Source organism: Dysidea avara, chromosome 8, assembly GCF_963678975.1.
Source record: "Dysidea avara chromosome 8, odDysAvar1.4, whole genome shotgun sequence".
Classification (NCBI taxonomy): Eukaryota; Metazoa; Porifera; class Demospongiae; order Dictyoceratida; family Dysideidae; genus Dysidea; species Dysidea avara.
The window spans coordinates 1,121,292-1,134,717 of record NC_089279.1 but is presented as its reverse complement, the minus strand read 5'-3'; the positions used below and the strand labels follow the sequence as shown (position 1 = coordinate 1,134,717).

The following is a 13,426-nucleotide window of genomic DNA, read 5'->3' as shown; positions in this document are numbered from 1 at the left end:
CACCTGTAGAGAGTTCAGCTAGAAGAAGTCACTTTGTAGAGAGTTTCGCTACAAAAAAACCATCATGTAGAGAGTTCAGCTACAAAGAAAGCACCATGTAGAGAGTTTAGCTGCAAACAAATCACCTGTAGAGAGTTCAGCTAGAAACAAATCACCCTGTAGAGAGATCAGCTAGAAGAGGTCACCTTGTAGAGAGTTCAGCTACAAAGAAACCATCATGTGGAAAGTTCAGCTACAAAGAAATCACCCTGTAGAGAGTTCAGCTAGAAGAAGTCACCTTGTAGAGAGTTCAGCTACAAAGAAACCATCATGTAGAGAGTTCAGCTACAAAGAAACCATCATGGATGTAGAAAGTTTAACTGCAAACAAATTACCTGTAGAGAGTTCAGCTAGAAACAAATCACCCTGTAGAGAAATCAGCTAGAAGAATTTATCTTGTAGAGAGTTCAGCTGCAAAGAAACCATCCTGTATATAGTTCAGCTATATTTTAAGTCACCCAGTAGAGAGATCAGCTGCTAAAAAATATACTGTGGGGAATAATGGGCATGTAATAAATATATGTATATAATTTGTATAATTACTAATAAAATCAAAAGTAATTGAAGTATTAAAAATCTTCTATAAGTTCTTTTCTTATTCCTGTGGTAAATAAAAAAACACATGGGTTAAAAAAGCCCCAAAGCCAGCCATAGGCTGGCTTTGCAGTATACAAATACAAAAAGAAGTGATATCTAATCAAAAACAGCCAAGCTGTAAAAAAAGGTGCGGCCCCCAAAAAGGCCATGGTGAAAAAAGATGTGAAATCCAAGGTGGCGGCCAAGAAATGGCTGTGATGGTAGGTTAACGGTAAAAATTTTAATACCGACAATTCAGATGAATTTTGTGCCACTTGGTCTTGGCATCAAATTCACCTGAATTGTCGTTATTAAAATTTTTACCATTAACCTACCATCACAGCCATTTCTTGGCCGCCACCTTGGATTTCACATCTTTTTTCACCATGGCCTTTTTGGGGGGCGCACCTTTTTTTACAGCTTGGCTGTTTTTGATTAGATATATATACCATTACAAAACTTATGTACGTATGTACTGTAATGAAACAGCTATCATTAAATAATTGCTCTCATCAGAATAGGAATACTTCAAGGCTCTGGTCTGCATGGTCCACTCCCATCTAAACTGCATGCAGTCACACTACTTTTACAAAATTTTATTTCCATGATTCTTTTTGTACTGTCTACTTTAGACTATCAATTCAAAGGATACATTTGATAAGGTGATCAAGGTCAGACGTCCAACACACAAATATGATAGAGATCCTTCAGAGGTGAAGGAGAGAAACTTTTATGCAGTAGATTTCTACCTTCACATGACTCAATATTGTGTCATCAGTGACAGTACTCTACTGCTGGTGTTCCGACTGGATAGCTCACATACTCACAATGAGGATGATGCACTTGTAGTAAGTACTGTCCTATATTTACTCATCAGGGGATGTGTTTAAAAGACCACCTGCATATTAACAACACACACACCAGCCACATAATTATGATGTAATAATTATTGAAGTAACATGGGCTTTAAGTTTATCACCATATATGGTATTCTTTGCTGTATATAACATTATGGCTTCATTTGTCATTTGACTTTCTTTTCTTAAAGGGTTATAAGTGATGTATCCTTGACAGTCCACAGGTTTCATGGAACCATTCCCCCTCCCCTTTCCCCTTTATATATAGAACAGTCTTAAACATCACTTACTGAACTGCTATGTGAGGTGTACATCTCCTTATTGTAAAACTTTAACTACCACCCTAGCTGCTAGCACCATCATGCTGCTAATGGTAAGCTCTTACACCTACCTTTTAGGACTTCAGCTGCTTTTCCTAAGACTTACAGTAATGGTATGATTATCAAACAGTATGGTAGTATCATTTGATGCCTCCTTTAAGAATGATACCCACCAAAATGGTGCCATTAATAAGCATCATAACAATATTATGCATGAAATGACCTCCATGAATAATGTTAGTGTAAATCCAGTGTTAAACCAAGAAAGCCAACAATTAAATTTTAATATCCAAAACTTGAATTTTTTTTATCTGCCTGCTAACCTGCCAGCCAGCCTGCCTGCACAAGCGGCCAAGCACAGCTACCATTTTACACCGCAATAACAAACTCACATTTGGCATGTGCCTGTTCTGGTTCCGATAAGTATTTGCCTTTTATTCTATGCCTTTTCTTTCATCTTCATGTCTGGTCATCTTCTTCATGCAAGGAAACCATACCGAGGCATTAATTTTCAGCGTGCACATAGGAACACATTTAGTTGCCACAAAAGTATCTAAAGCACTTACCCTACTGTAAATGGAGTAAATACCTGGAGCTTTATGATCTCAAGGCAGCTACTCCCTTAACCAATCAGAGAACACCACCATGCCCTTAACAATAATGATCTACCTACAATCGGCTACATCTTTGCTATAGAAAACAAAACATAATGACCATACCCTTAATCCATTGTGTAGCTCACCTGAGATATCAAGATACTCTAATAAAGTAGTCACAGCCACACATACATGTATATCAAAGTTAATAAACTATAGTGCAATCAAATTAAAAATGAAGTAGATTCCAACAATAAAAAGTAAGAGGAAGATAAAATGACGATGGTAGCTATTACAACATATCTACGGTAGCTACATGGTAAAATCCCTATAATGTACGTATTTCATAATTTGTCTTTGTATTGGATAACGATAGAACTTTTCTTGATTTTATATTATGTTGTTCATAGGTGGATCTAGGAGACACTGCTAGGGGGGCTGAGGGGGGGCAAGAAGTTATAGGATAAAATCCACTATATATCTAATAGGAGAAGAATAGAACTCTAGTACACAAGTTATATTTATTTACATAACATAGCTGCATGAATGAAAGGCATACACTTTCTAAGACTCTAGTTGGATAAAAAAATTTAAAATTAGGTCTCCTAGATTTGAATTTGGGAGCATTTTCATAGCTATTTAGCTAGCAAAATGCATGCTTTGTAAAGCATATAAAATTGATTAGTTTGATGGTAAAGTGTACTAAACAGAAGGTAGTATTGCAATAATGTACAGAAATTGTCAGTTAATGACATTAGAATTGTGACTGTTCTATTAGAGTAATGACTGCTCTATTAGAGTAGCTATCTCAATCTTTAGCAAAAAAATTCAAACTTATTTGTCTCATTTTCTTACATTGTTCAGTTTATAATTGTAAGTGCATTTATAACTGTTATCTTCTGTTTGCCTGTTGGCTTTCTGTACTTCTGAATACAGTGTGAATGCATGATTCCTATTTCTGATGCCATTATAGTCCTGTAAGCCAAGAAGGGGCAAGAAAGGGGTCAAGGGGGGCTCTTGTCCCCCCTCAGATCCACCTATGATGTTGTTGTGTCATGTTACCATCCTTCTGTACCCACCATATCTCATAGTAATAGTTACCTCCATTTGTATCTGTATCTATCACTGGAATCCTACTTCATTTTAAATTTATTATTCCTCAAAGTAGGGCCTCTTTTAAATCCACCCCTGATTATTGTGTTTTAGTAGTCCTGAAATGTGTAGTGACTTTGCTTCGCATTGTGTAGGTTATCCCTTGCTCCAACTTGGATAAGTTTTTGAAACCTGTGGTACATTATTCAGTGGATGGGTTCAACATTTCATTACCTGACTTTGAAATGGCATCATGTTACCATAAAAACCATCTACCTCACATCAGGTGATCTATTGGTTACAACATGTGACTACTTCATGCGGTTGTCATGACAACAGGTGCCTGTATAATATTTGTCACATGTTACAACCTCCACCATGGAGATATCACCATGGTAGAGTTGATAGGTCACAGCAAGTGAGGTACGTCATGAGTGTCATGCATATAAAGTTGTGCAACATTTTCAGCAGCACTTGTTAATATTAATAGAGCAGTTGTTAATGTTAAACTCTTACCGCTACTTTTAAGACTTTAGTTGCAGCTTTGTAAAAGGTAGGAGTCTATCCCCCCACCCTATTACCTTTTACAATGAACTAAAGGTCATTTTAAACTGAAAGCCAGTAATCTATGATATTAATTATTTGAATGCCCTTACTAATACCACTAGTAGTAATATGGAATCTAGCAGTGTTGCATATAGCTTAAAATGAAATCCATGACTTGTAGAACTCAAAATTAATCTCTTTCTATTATGTGGATCATTTATATAGCCTTGTGTATACTACTACTACTCGGCTGCATGGACAACTCCTGAAGAAGTCATTCAGACTCCAGATGTGACTCGGCTTCCAGTCTTCCACCACCTTTAACATTCTAACCAAGCACTAGTTTACTCCTATATATAATATATATATTGACCTGCTGAGCAAAAACCGGCCATTTTTGCAAAATTCTATTTTGCCATAAAACTGTATTGGAATACACTGGGTAAAAATATGCGTGCTACATGAAAATTTTACGTACGCTTTAATTGCGTTCGTACGCACTGAGTTGTAATCAATAAAACCTATATACTACTGGATTCGCCTGTTTATGGAGAGTAAGAAAATCTTTGTTTTGTGTTCGCACAGCAAAGGATACGTGAGTTATGGGCGTCTATTTACAATACAGTAAAAACATCGTTCACCATCATCATTTGTAAAAGCCATTAGGTACAGTAAATTACCATCATAACTTAGAAAAAATATGACACCAAAGGGCACAAAAAAATGGAAAAAAGTACTTGTCACAATGGGCACTTGAACCACAGACCTCCAGCCTGAATAGCAGTGTTCCTAACCACTGTACCATGGTGCTAACTGCCAGCTGTTTATATTTTTGCCATATTTAAATGTCACAAATGTAAATCACTATATATCACTATATATCTAACACATACCCTAACCTAACCTGATGTTGTAAAACATTGTCCTAATCCTACTCGCGCTTCTTCCTAACCCTAAGGCGCTTTCCTAATCCTAAGGGAGCTGTTCCTAATCCCAAGGGCGCTGTTCCTAATCCCAAGGGCGCTGTTTCTAATCCTAAGGGCACTGTTCCTAATCCTAAGGGCGCTGTTCCTAATCCTAGGGGGTGTTTTCTAACCCTAGGGGTGCTGTTACTAATCCTAGGAACACAGTAAGAGTGAGAGTAAGAGCAAAATTATGCAAAATTACGATAAAAACCGAAATGGTAACATACTGTACGTAATGGCTACTATCATTTCTTAGTTGAAATGGCCTTCTTCTTTGTCAACACAGAAGAGTACAGGAAAAGCACTATATCTTGATTGATTTGCCAGTTCATGGTGCACAGATTGAGACAAGTCCCATCTTTGTAGCTTGTTTCATTCGTAGCTTGTTTCATTCATGAGTTATGATGGATTGTCTAAGTGCCTGTAATTTATTTCCCATAATTATTGTTGCTGTATAAATCAAGTTTATTACTGTTCCAACTTCCAAGCACAATAACTCCAAGACCATTCATCCTTTTGTTACTATAGATTACAGAAATGGAATTCGAAGAATGTGCAAAAACAGCTGGGTTTTGCTCAGCCGGTCACAGCATACAGGTGAACTTATCCCCTCCCCTAGCATACTCTCTGTAATCTTATAAAAATGTTGAAAAATCAAATGCTCAACTCCAGCTTGGTGCAGAATCATAGCCATCATTCCTTGTACTACATGCATAATTTATTGCACATGATCTGTATCTGTGGTAACGTGTTATAGGCATGATGTGTATGATGATTGTGGTAAACTGATCTACTCAAATATGGAGAAACCATTATGGTATATCAACAGTGCAAGGATAAACATTGAGAGATACTGGTATGCCACAGCTGGTGATAAGCTATATAAAGGCAGGACTCAGGATGATCAGTAAGTGTCCACATACACTAGTAGGATAACTTGTTTTGCATCAAGGTAGTAATAGGGATATCATACATGTGCAAGAGAGCTGCTTCAGAAACTTAGCTAAGAGTTTGCAGTAAAGTTACATTTACAGAGAAGACAAATTAAATATCATAGACATTGGCTGTTTGTTCATCAGTAGTATTTTCTGTTTGCTTTCTGTGGTTAGAACTTGACTTACTGCGATATACTACAAATGCTCTGGGATAAAACCGTAATTAGCATAAAAAATATTAACTGAGTATACATGTGCTTGTAAAGCAGTATTGTTAGATTATTACTTTGACACATACACAATAGCTCAGATAAGTAAACAAGAAGTTACATACCTGGTGATAAGGGAGTAGGATGACAAGGAGAGTTTTCATCATAAATATATTAAGGAAGTCATAAAGTGCATGTTATTGTACAGCCCTTTTCCTACCTTATAATGAAGCCAAACCACACATGTCAGCTCTACTATCACTGACCATCTATTTGGCTAATAAAGCACTTAGCTATACCACTAGCTGTTAATTTTCTCAGGTCAACATGAATTTACTATAGAGCCAAATATTTAAGTTGTCTTCAATGAAAGTCGTGAGCCACTGTTATAATGGTGGCTCTTAGGTTGGTGTTATGTTGTACCAGTAATGATGTGTGTATTGATGTTGTAACTCCAATATTGTTACGCTTTACTAGTGTCACATCAGTTGTACAAAGCTGGACATTGTCAACACTTGACAATGACGAATCACCTCAGGAGTCTATTGCAATGCTTGGCACAGGACCACAACTCTTCTCCCTCCCTGGCTGTTTGCTAGTTCATACTACATCAGGGGTCTATCTACTGGACCCCATCTCACTAACACTGATGTCTTGTGAGCTACCATCAAGTAATAACAGTTCTGGGAGTAGAGTAGATCCCAGTGGTATTATCAGGCCTCAGTTTGACATTGCTGACTGTAGTGTAACTATTTTAAAAGTGTTTGACATTAACTGGGTGTCCAAGAAGGTCACTAGTGTCACTGAACAACTACAACACTTTCCAGACACACATAGTGGAGAAGTGACGAACATACCAGCTGGTCAGGATACAGTGAAGGATGACCAATCAGATGTCAGTAATTGTTGTGTTGTTGCTATGGCAATCAATAACAGGTTGATAATAATGAAGATCACAGCTGGGTTAGTGATCACATGTTAGTCTCATGTTAGTCACATGTTGTGCAGGCTGATGGTGACAGTCAGTATGGATGTTGAGCTACCAGGACTGGTAACAGAGTTCCATCACATTGGGGATATTGGTTAGTGGGCCAGCTGTGTGGTAGGTGTGTTATGTTGCTAGGTGTTGTTGGTAGGATACCTTGTGGCCAGTTCAGTGTTCCATGATAGACAACGTGAAGATGTCTACTGGTTATCAAGAGAGGGAAAACTGCTTGGAGTGATTCCTTGTCTCGGTGCTGGTCCTCGTAGTTTCTGTATCAAGTTTCTTGATGTTCCATCAGAGAATGGAGAAGATCATAGTGGAGTTTATGCCTTTTTCAATGATGGTTATGGAGGGATTGGCAGTGTTAGATTGTCACCACCATGAATAATTATGAATTTTAGAATTAAAGTATACGTTTGATGTCAAATCACATTATTTAATTTTAAGTGAAACACGAGGGAGCTGCACACATTGATCAAGTACATAGTATGTAATGTGACTTGGGCTGCACCTTATTAGACTTTTAATGATGGCAGATAATGATCCTTATACCACCTCAGGTGGTAATGCAATAACAGTGTACTACCCTTGTGATTAACCTCGTGGGTGATCAGCCACCTGAGTGCCAGGCATGCATAGGAATTAAAGCTGATACTGAACAATACTGATGTATCGACCTACTCTTGAATTTACATGGGAATCATAGACAGCATTTCCTTCCAAATAGACATTGACTGTTCACTAATCCACACTCACTTTGTACACATAAACACGTGAAACTAAGCTACAGTAGCTAGGTGCCCTGTATTTAGGCACTTGTTTACAATGATCAGTTCCAAACATGTCTTCTCCAATATTATTATGGTCCACACTTCACTCAAGTCATCTGGCTGTCCATACCATTATCATGTAAATATCAAAACATATATATGCTATTGGGATTTGCTACATGGAAAAATGTCAATACCAAGTTTACAGACAGTAATCATGATAAATAATGTGACTTACCTCCATAGGCTGCTGTACTTTATGCGTAATAACATTTTATGGAAAATTTCAATGTATTGTTAATTTGACATGTTTTATAATGAGTTTGTGCCAGAATGTGTCATACAAAAAAATGATAGTGGTTAAAAGAAAGTATCTCTATGCAAGTGAAATATAGTATAATAAAATCAATAACCCTGTAGTAAAGAAAAATGAGGTGACTTGAGGTCTCATAAGGAGATGACCTTAGAGCCTAGCCTTTTATAGCTGCCTATAGCTAGCTACTTTTTTTGTTTGTTTATTGTTGTTTTTTGGTTTTTTTTGATAAAGTCATGAAACAGATGTTTGGACTTAGCTGCTACAAGTGTTACAATGTGAAGAGGTGGTCGAGTCTTTGTAAAGAGGTGATGAGAAGACCATTATGTGGTTTTATTAATAAGGCCAGTAATCTTTGGGATTAGGCCTGCATCAAGTATACCAGCATAATAAAAAGTATATTCAGCATAATTAGGTGGATTAGGGATGCAGTGATTATGCCAGCAGGCATGTAGCACTGTGAAAAAGGTGGGATATAATATGGTATTTCCAGTGGCTTATTGAATACAAATAAGCCTTAATATAAATCCTGTATTATACTCATGTTATAGTTTAGTATAATGCATACTATACTATTACATATATGGTTTCAGTTTATTTACCACATTACCTGAAATAGCTTATATCGAATATAATACCCACACTATACCATCACGTATATGGTTTCAGTATGTTTAACACATTAACTAAAGCCTTACATGAGATTGTTAGTATAATACAGGTTATATCAAGCTTTTTTGTATTCAATAAGCCACTGGAAATACCATCTTATATCCCTCTTTTTTCACAGTGTAGGTATGTGTGGGAATCAGGAATTATGCTAGCATTTTGAGGTGACTATAAAGCTTTAACAGTAGGAAAATCTGCAGATTGCACAATTCCATTAAAAAAGATCGAGATACTCAAACAGAACAGTCAGAAACTCTAATAGAACAGTCACTAAATGTGACCAGGCCTGCAAAAACAGTGCATGTGAGCACAAACTACACCCTGTCACACTAAAGGTCGTAACTCAGTACAGAAACAGAATATTTGCATTCTGTAACTTGCGTCATAAAGCCAATTACATTCTTACTAAGTGCTAAAAGTTTCATTGCCATAGCATTTTGGTATAAAAAGTTATGAGTTAAGGAAGTTTGAAAGAGTAGGCAAAACTCATGTGCCCACATGCCCTATTTTCGCAGGCCCAGTCACAAATATTATTTACTCTAATAAAGCAGTCACATTGAATGAAATACTCTAGTATAGCAAACAGCTAAAGAATTCAAGATTATTAATTTTGAAGCTTAAACATAAATAAAAATGGTCTGACAGCAATAAACTGGCATTATTAACCAATTATGGTGGCTTATAGAACTTTGCATGGGAGAGATCAAAGGAAAAAAGTATACTTTAAATTTCATAAAGTGCACCTAACTCTGGCAAACAGTGCTGTATTGACCACAAAGAGTGCTTTATTTGTGACCAAATTTTGGAAAATCACCCATATGGGCACATTTGACACCTAAAATATTTAATGCTAAAATCACAAACTTTATAGTGCAAATCTACTTGTTGGTGGTTTTAAGCCATTCTCAATACCTTAAATTACAAGAAAATTCTTGAAATATTTTCAAAACTGTCCTTCTCATATTAGCAACCCACTAAACATGAAAATTCTCACATGCGCCCATATGGGTGATTTTCCAAAATTCAGTCACATTTGTACAATATTGTACTTTGCATGGGAGGATCAAAGCGATGCTGCATATCGTATTGTCCATACGGTACTAATTAGCTGCATAACTGTACTGTATGAGTCATACAGAACAGTTACGCAGCTAATTGGGAAAATACAGTACAGTTATGTGCTTAATTGGGCAAATACAGCACACTTGGGAAAATACAGTACAGCTATGCAGAGAATTTATTTAAGGAATGGTACGTAAACAACACACTGTAAATCGCTAAAACCAGCCAAACTAATCCTACCAGTTCGTTTTATGGCTAGAAAAACACTTACTGATCGTCCGATCACTAAGCGACTCCACTAAGACAGTACTGTGTTTTTAACTAACAGCATATTTTCTTTTACTGATGTAATTGCATTACCTGTTGCTTTTAGTAATCATCATATTGTTGTGGGCACCTACTTCACCAGACAATCTCATCAGCTCTCTGGACATAAATTGATAAATGTGAGGTCTTATCATAAACTGGATTCTACCTTGTTACATGTTATTTATAATCATGAAGCTTGGAATGATGTATTTTCTTTTGACAATGTCTCTGATACTATGGAGTGTTTTACTGCTGTGTTACAAAGTTTGATGGACTTGCTTATACCTCTTCATAAGATTCGTACTAAACAACATACAACTCCATGGACTGCCAACTCTGATGTCATTACTGCTTGTCGTGCTAGAGATAGACTTCACCATTGTGCTCTGAGTACTAGTGATCCTGTGATATGGCAGTAATATCACTGTGCTCATAACAAAGTTAACAAACTGTTAAGAAATGCTAAACATACTTATTTGTCACAATTTGCTTCTTCTACACCATTCTCCTACACCAGGTGGTTTTGGTCCAGTTTTCATTATATGTCATGCCAAGGGTCACAACCATCTGGCTCTGTTGCAAATCTGGATTTTACTCCTGATGATTTAAATCATTACTTTTGTCTGTTGCTGATAAACTTGCTAGTAGTCTTCCTTGTACATATGTTTCTCCTGTATCATTTTGTTCAGTGGCTTCATCTACTTTTTATCTGTCTGAAGTTTCAGAATCGGACGTCATTTCTATTATATTGAGAGTAAAAGGCTTCAGGTGTTGATGGAATTCCTGTCAGATTTATCAAGGCTGAACCTAATTCTATTGGAAAACTTATTACCAGACTTGTAGTTTCATCCAAGTTCTGTTCTGCCAGTTTTATCTAAAGTTTTAGAACGAGTGGTTTATGGTAAATTGATAACATATTTATTGAAAACAATTTATTTTCAGATCGTCAGTCAGGATTTCGTCCAAATTACTTAACTCAGGATGTTCTCATACATGTTACTGATTCTTGGCAAAGAGCTATTGATGAGAGTAAGTTCACTGCAGTAGCTTTCTTAGACATTTCCAAAGCATTTGATAGCATCAACCATGATATATTACTATTAGGCATGAGGCTATTATGCTCCAAAAATTGAGCATTATGCTTTTGAGCAGTGCTCAAAAAATCACCTATTATGCTTTTGAGAATTGCCCATTATTCCCAAAATTATGCCACCATAATTGGCTAATAATGCCGGTTTATTGCTGTATCAGACCATTTTCATTGATGTTTAGGCTTCAAATAGTCTTGAATTCTTTAGCTGGTTACTGTATTAGAGAATTTTATTTCAATATGACTGCTTTATTAGAGTAAATAATATTCAATGACTGTTCTATTAGAGTTTCTGACTGCTCTATTAGAGTATCTCGATCTTTTTTAACGGAATTGTGCAATCTGCAGATTTTCCTACTGCTAAGCTTTATAATCACCTCAAAATGCTAGCATAATTCCTGATTTCCACACATACCTATTATGCCTGAAATTATGCCAGCATAATCGCCGCATCCCTAATTACTATCCAAGCTGGCATGTTTTGGTGTTAGGACACTCTCTTACTTGGTTTGCGAGTTACTTATCATGTCATCAACAATAAGTTTATATGCAGGGATTATCATCTATCTGGGGTGAAGTACATGTTGGTGTGCCTCAGGGGTCGATTTTAGGCCCATTGTTGTTTAGCATTTACATGAATAACTTGCCCAATGTTATACAGAACTGTGAACTAAATTTGTATGCTAATGACATGGAGACGCACTGTAGCAATATTAATCTATCTTGTGCCAAACATGACCTGCAAGAAGATCTAGCTTAATTTTGTGTATTCTTGGCTTTGTGTAAACTTCTTGAGCCTTAGTATCAAGAAATCTAATATAATGTTGGTTGCCTCACGTCAAAAGCTTCAAAATCATGACTTAAAAGTTACTATTCAGGGGTGGATTTAGGAGGGGGGGTTAAGAGGGCTGTAGCCCCACCCCCCTTCCTTTCTAAGTTAGTACTTGGTCAATAAAACCCTAAATCTTCTATGTGTATCAAAAGCAGACTTATTTCAGGAACTATGTATGCATCACTACCAACACAAATAATGTCTATGTAACTACACCTATTGTTCAACCCTGTTCCAGGAGAATATAGCTTCCTTTTCCTCAAGAGTTCTTCAAAAACAAGTTTTGATTGTGGGTTGCATCTCCAATTACAAATGTTTTAATTGTGGGTTTTGTTTTATTCAGATGATTAGCAGTGTTTTCCACTATGGCTATAAGAGGTGATTAGTGTGATTTTTGTATATTTTAAAAAATTATGATTCAAAAAGTGTTAGTTTGTTTAATTGGTTAGATTTATCAGCTTCAGTATAATATATTATGTAACTAGCTACCAACTCAGCCATTTAGCAAACTGTAGTCTTTTGGTAATTTGCAGTCTCATAAGGCAGCTATAGCATATTCACCCACTTTTGTCTTTGAATGTAAAATCTGTATCAGTTACCTTCTGATTTGACCCCATGCTGTGGGTTATGGTGCTGGCATTTGTAGCTAGCCTATAGTTCAGTCTTCATAACCCAGCAGATATAATAAGTTGACTATCACAACAACAAATTCAGAAAGCCCATAAACACAAATATGGTTGCACTTTGCTAAGGATTGCCAGTAGACTAGCTAATGGCTAATAGTACCCTTCACTGCATTCAGCTTTTCAGTACACTTTATTGGTGTCATGCATGGCTAACAAAGTGTCACTAGGCTAAGGAGCATGCATACTAATAATTGTGATGTTCAACACCACTACTACTTAGCTATACATGTTTCTGCCTCACAGATTTAGCTGATTAGAGCATGGCTAAGAAGAGCTGATGCATTATGTTATATAGCTAGCTATATCTAAATGCTTGGTAGCTACAAATGAAAAGATTATCCAGAGACGTAGCTACAATGTAGGAAGGTGAGGCAGTTAGTTGCCTCACTAAATATTGCTGACTGAAGTCACTGAACTCAGAGCTACATTGGACCTTTTAGATGCATTGAAAGCTTGCATTAACAAAGTTTATATGCTATTTAGTTCAATTTGTAGGTGTCCACCCAGGGGCGACTCTAGGGGGTTAGCTATACTGAGGTTTTCAGACACTGGTCAAGCAAGATAGACATACTCTG

At 36.7% G+C, this 13,426-nt stretch overlaps 1 protein-coding gene across 2 annotated transcripts in view; it reads left to right on the top strand.

The window, feature by feature from the left end:
- The window catches only part of LOC136263964 (uncharacterized), a 39,084-nt gene extending 31,518 nt beyond the window's left edge, over positions 1-7,566 (top strand). For both annotated transcript variants that reach the window (XM_066058631.1, XM_066058632.1), the window contains exons 13-19: positions 1,248-1,463; positions 3,636-3,766; positions 3,820-3,903; positions 5,749-5,898; positions 6,613-7,098; positions 7,144-7,217; positions 7,272-7,566. In XM_066058631.1, coding sequence (XP_065914703.1) covers positions 1,248-1,463; positions 3,636-3,766; positions 3,820-3,903; positions 5,749-5,898; positions 6,613-7,098; positions 7,144-7,217; positions 7,272-7,504 — 1,374 coding nt within the window. In that variant the 3' untranslated portion in view covers positions 7,505-7,566. The remainder of the gene's footprint in view (positions 1-1,247; positions 1,464-3,635; positions 3,767-3,819; positions 3,904-5,748; positions 5,899-6,612; positions 7,099-7,143; positions 7,218-7,271) is intronic.
- Positions 7,567-13,426: the final 5,860 nt, after the last annotated feature.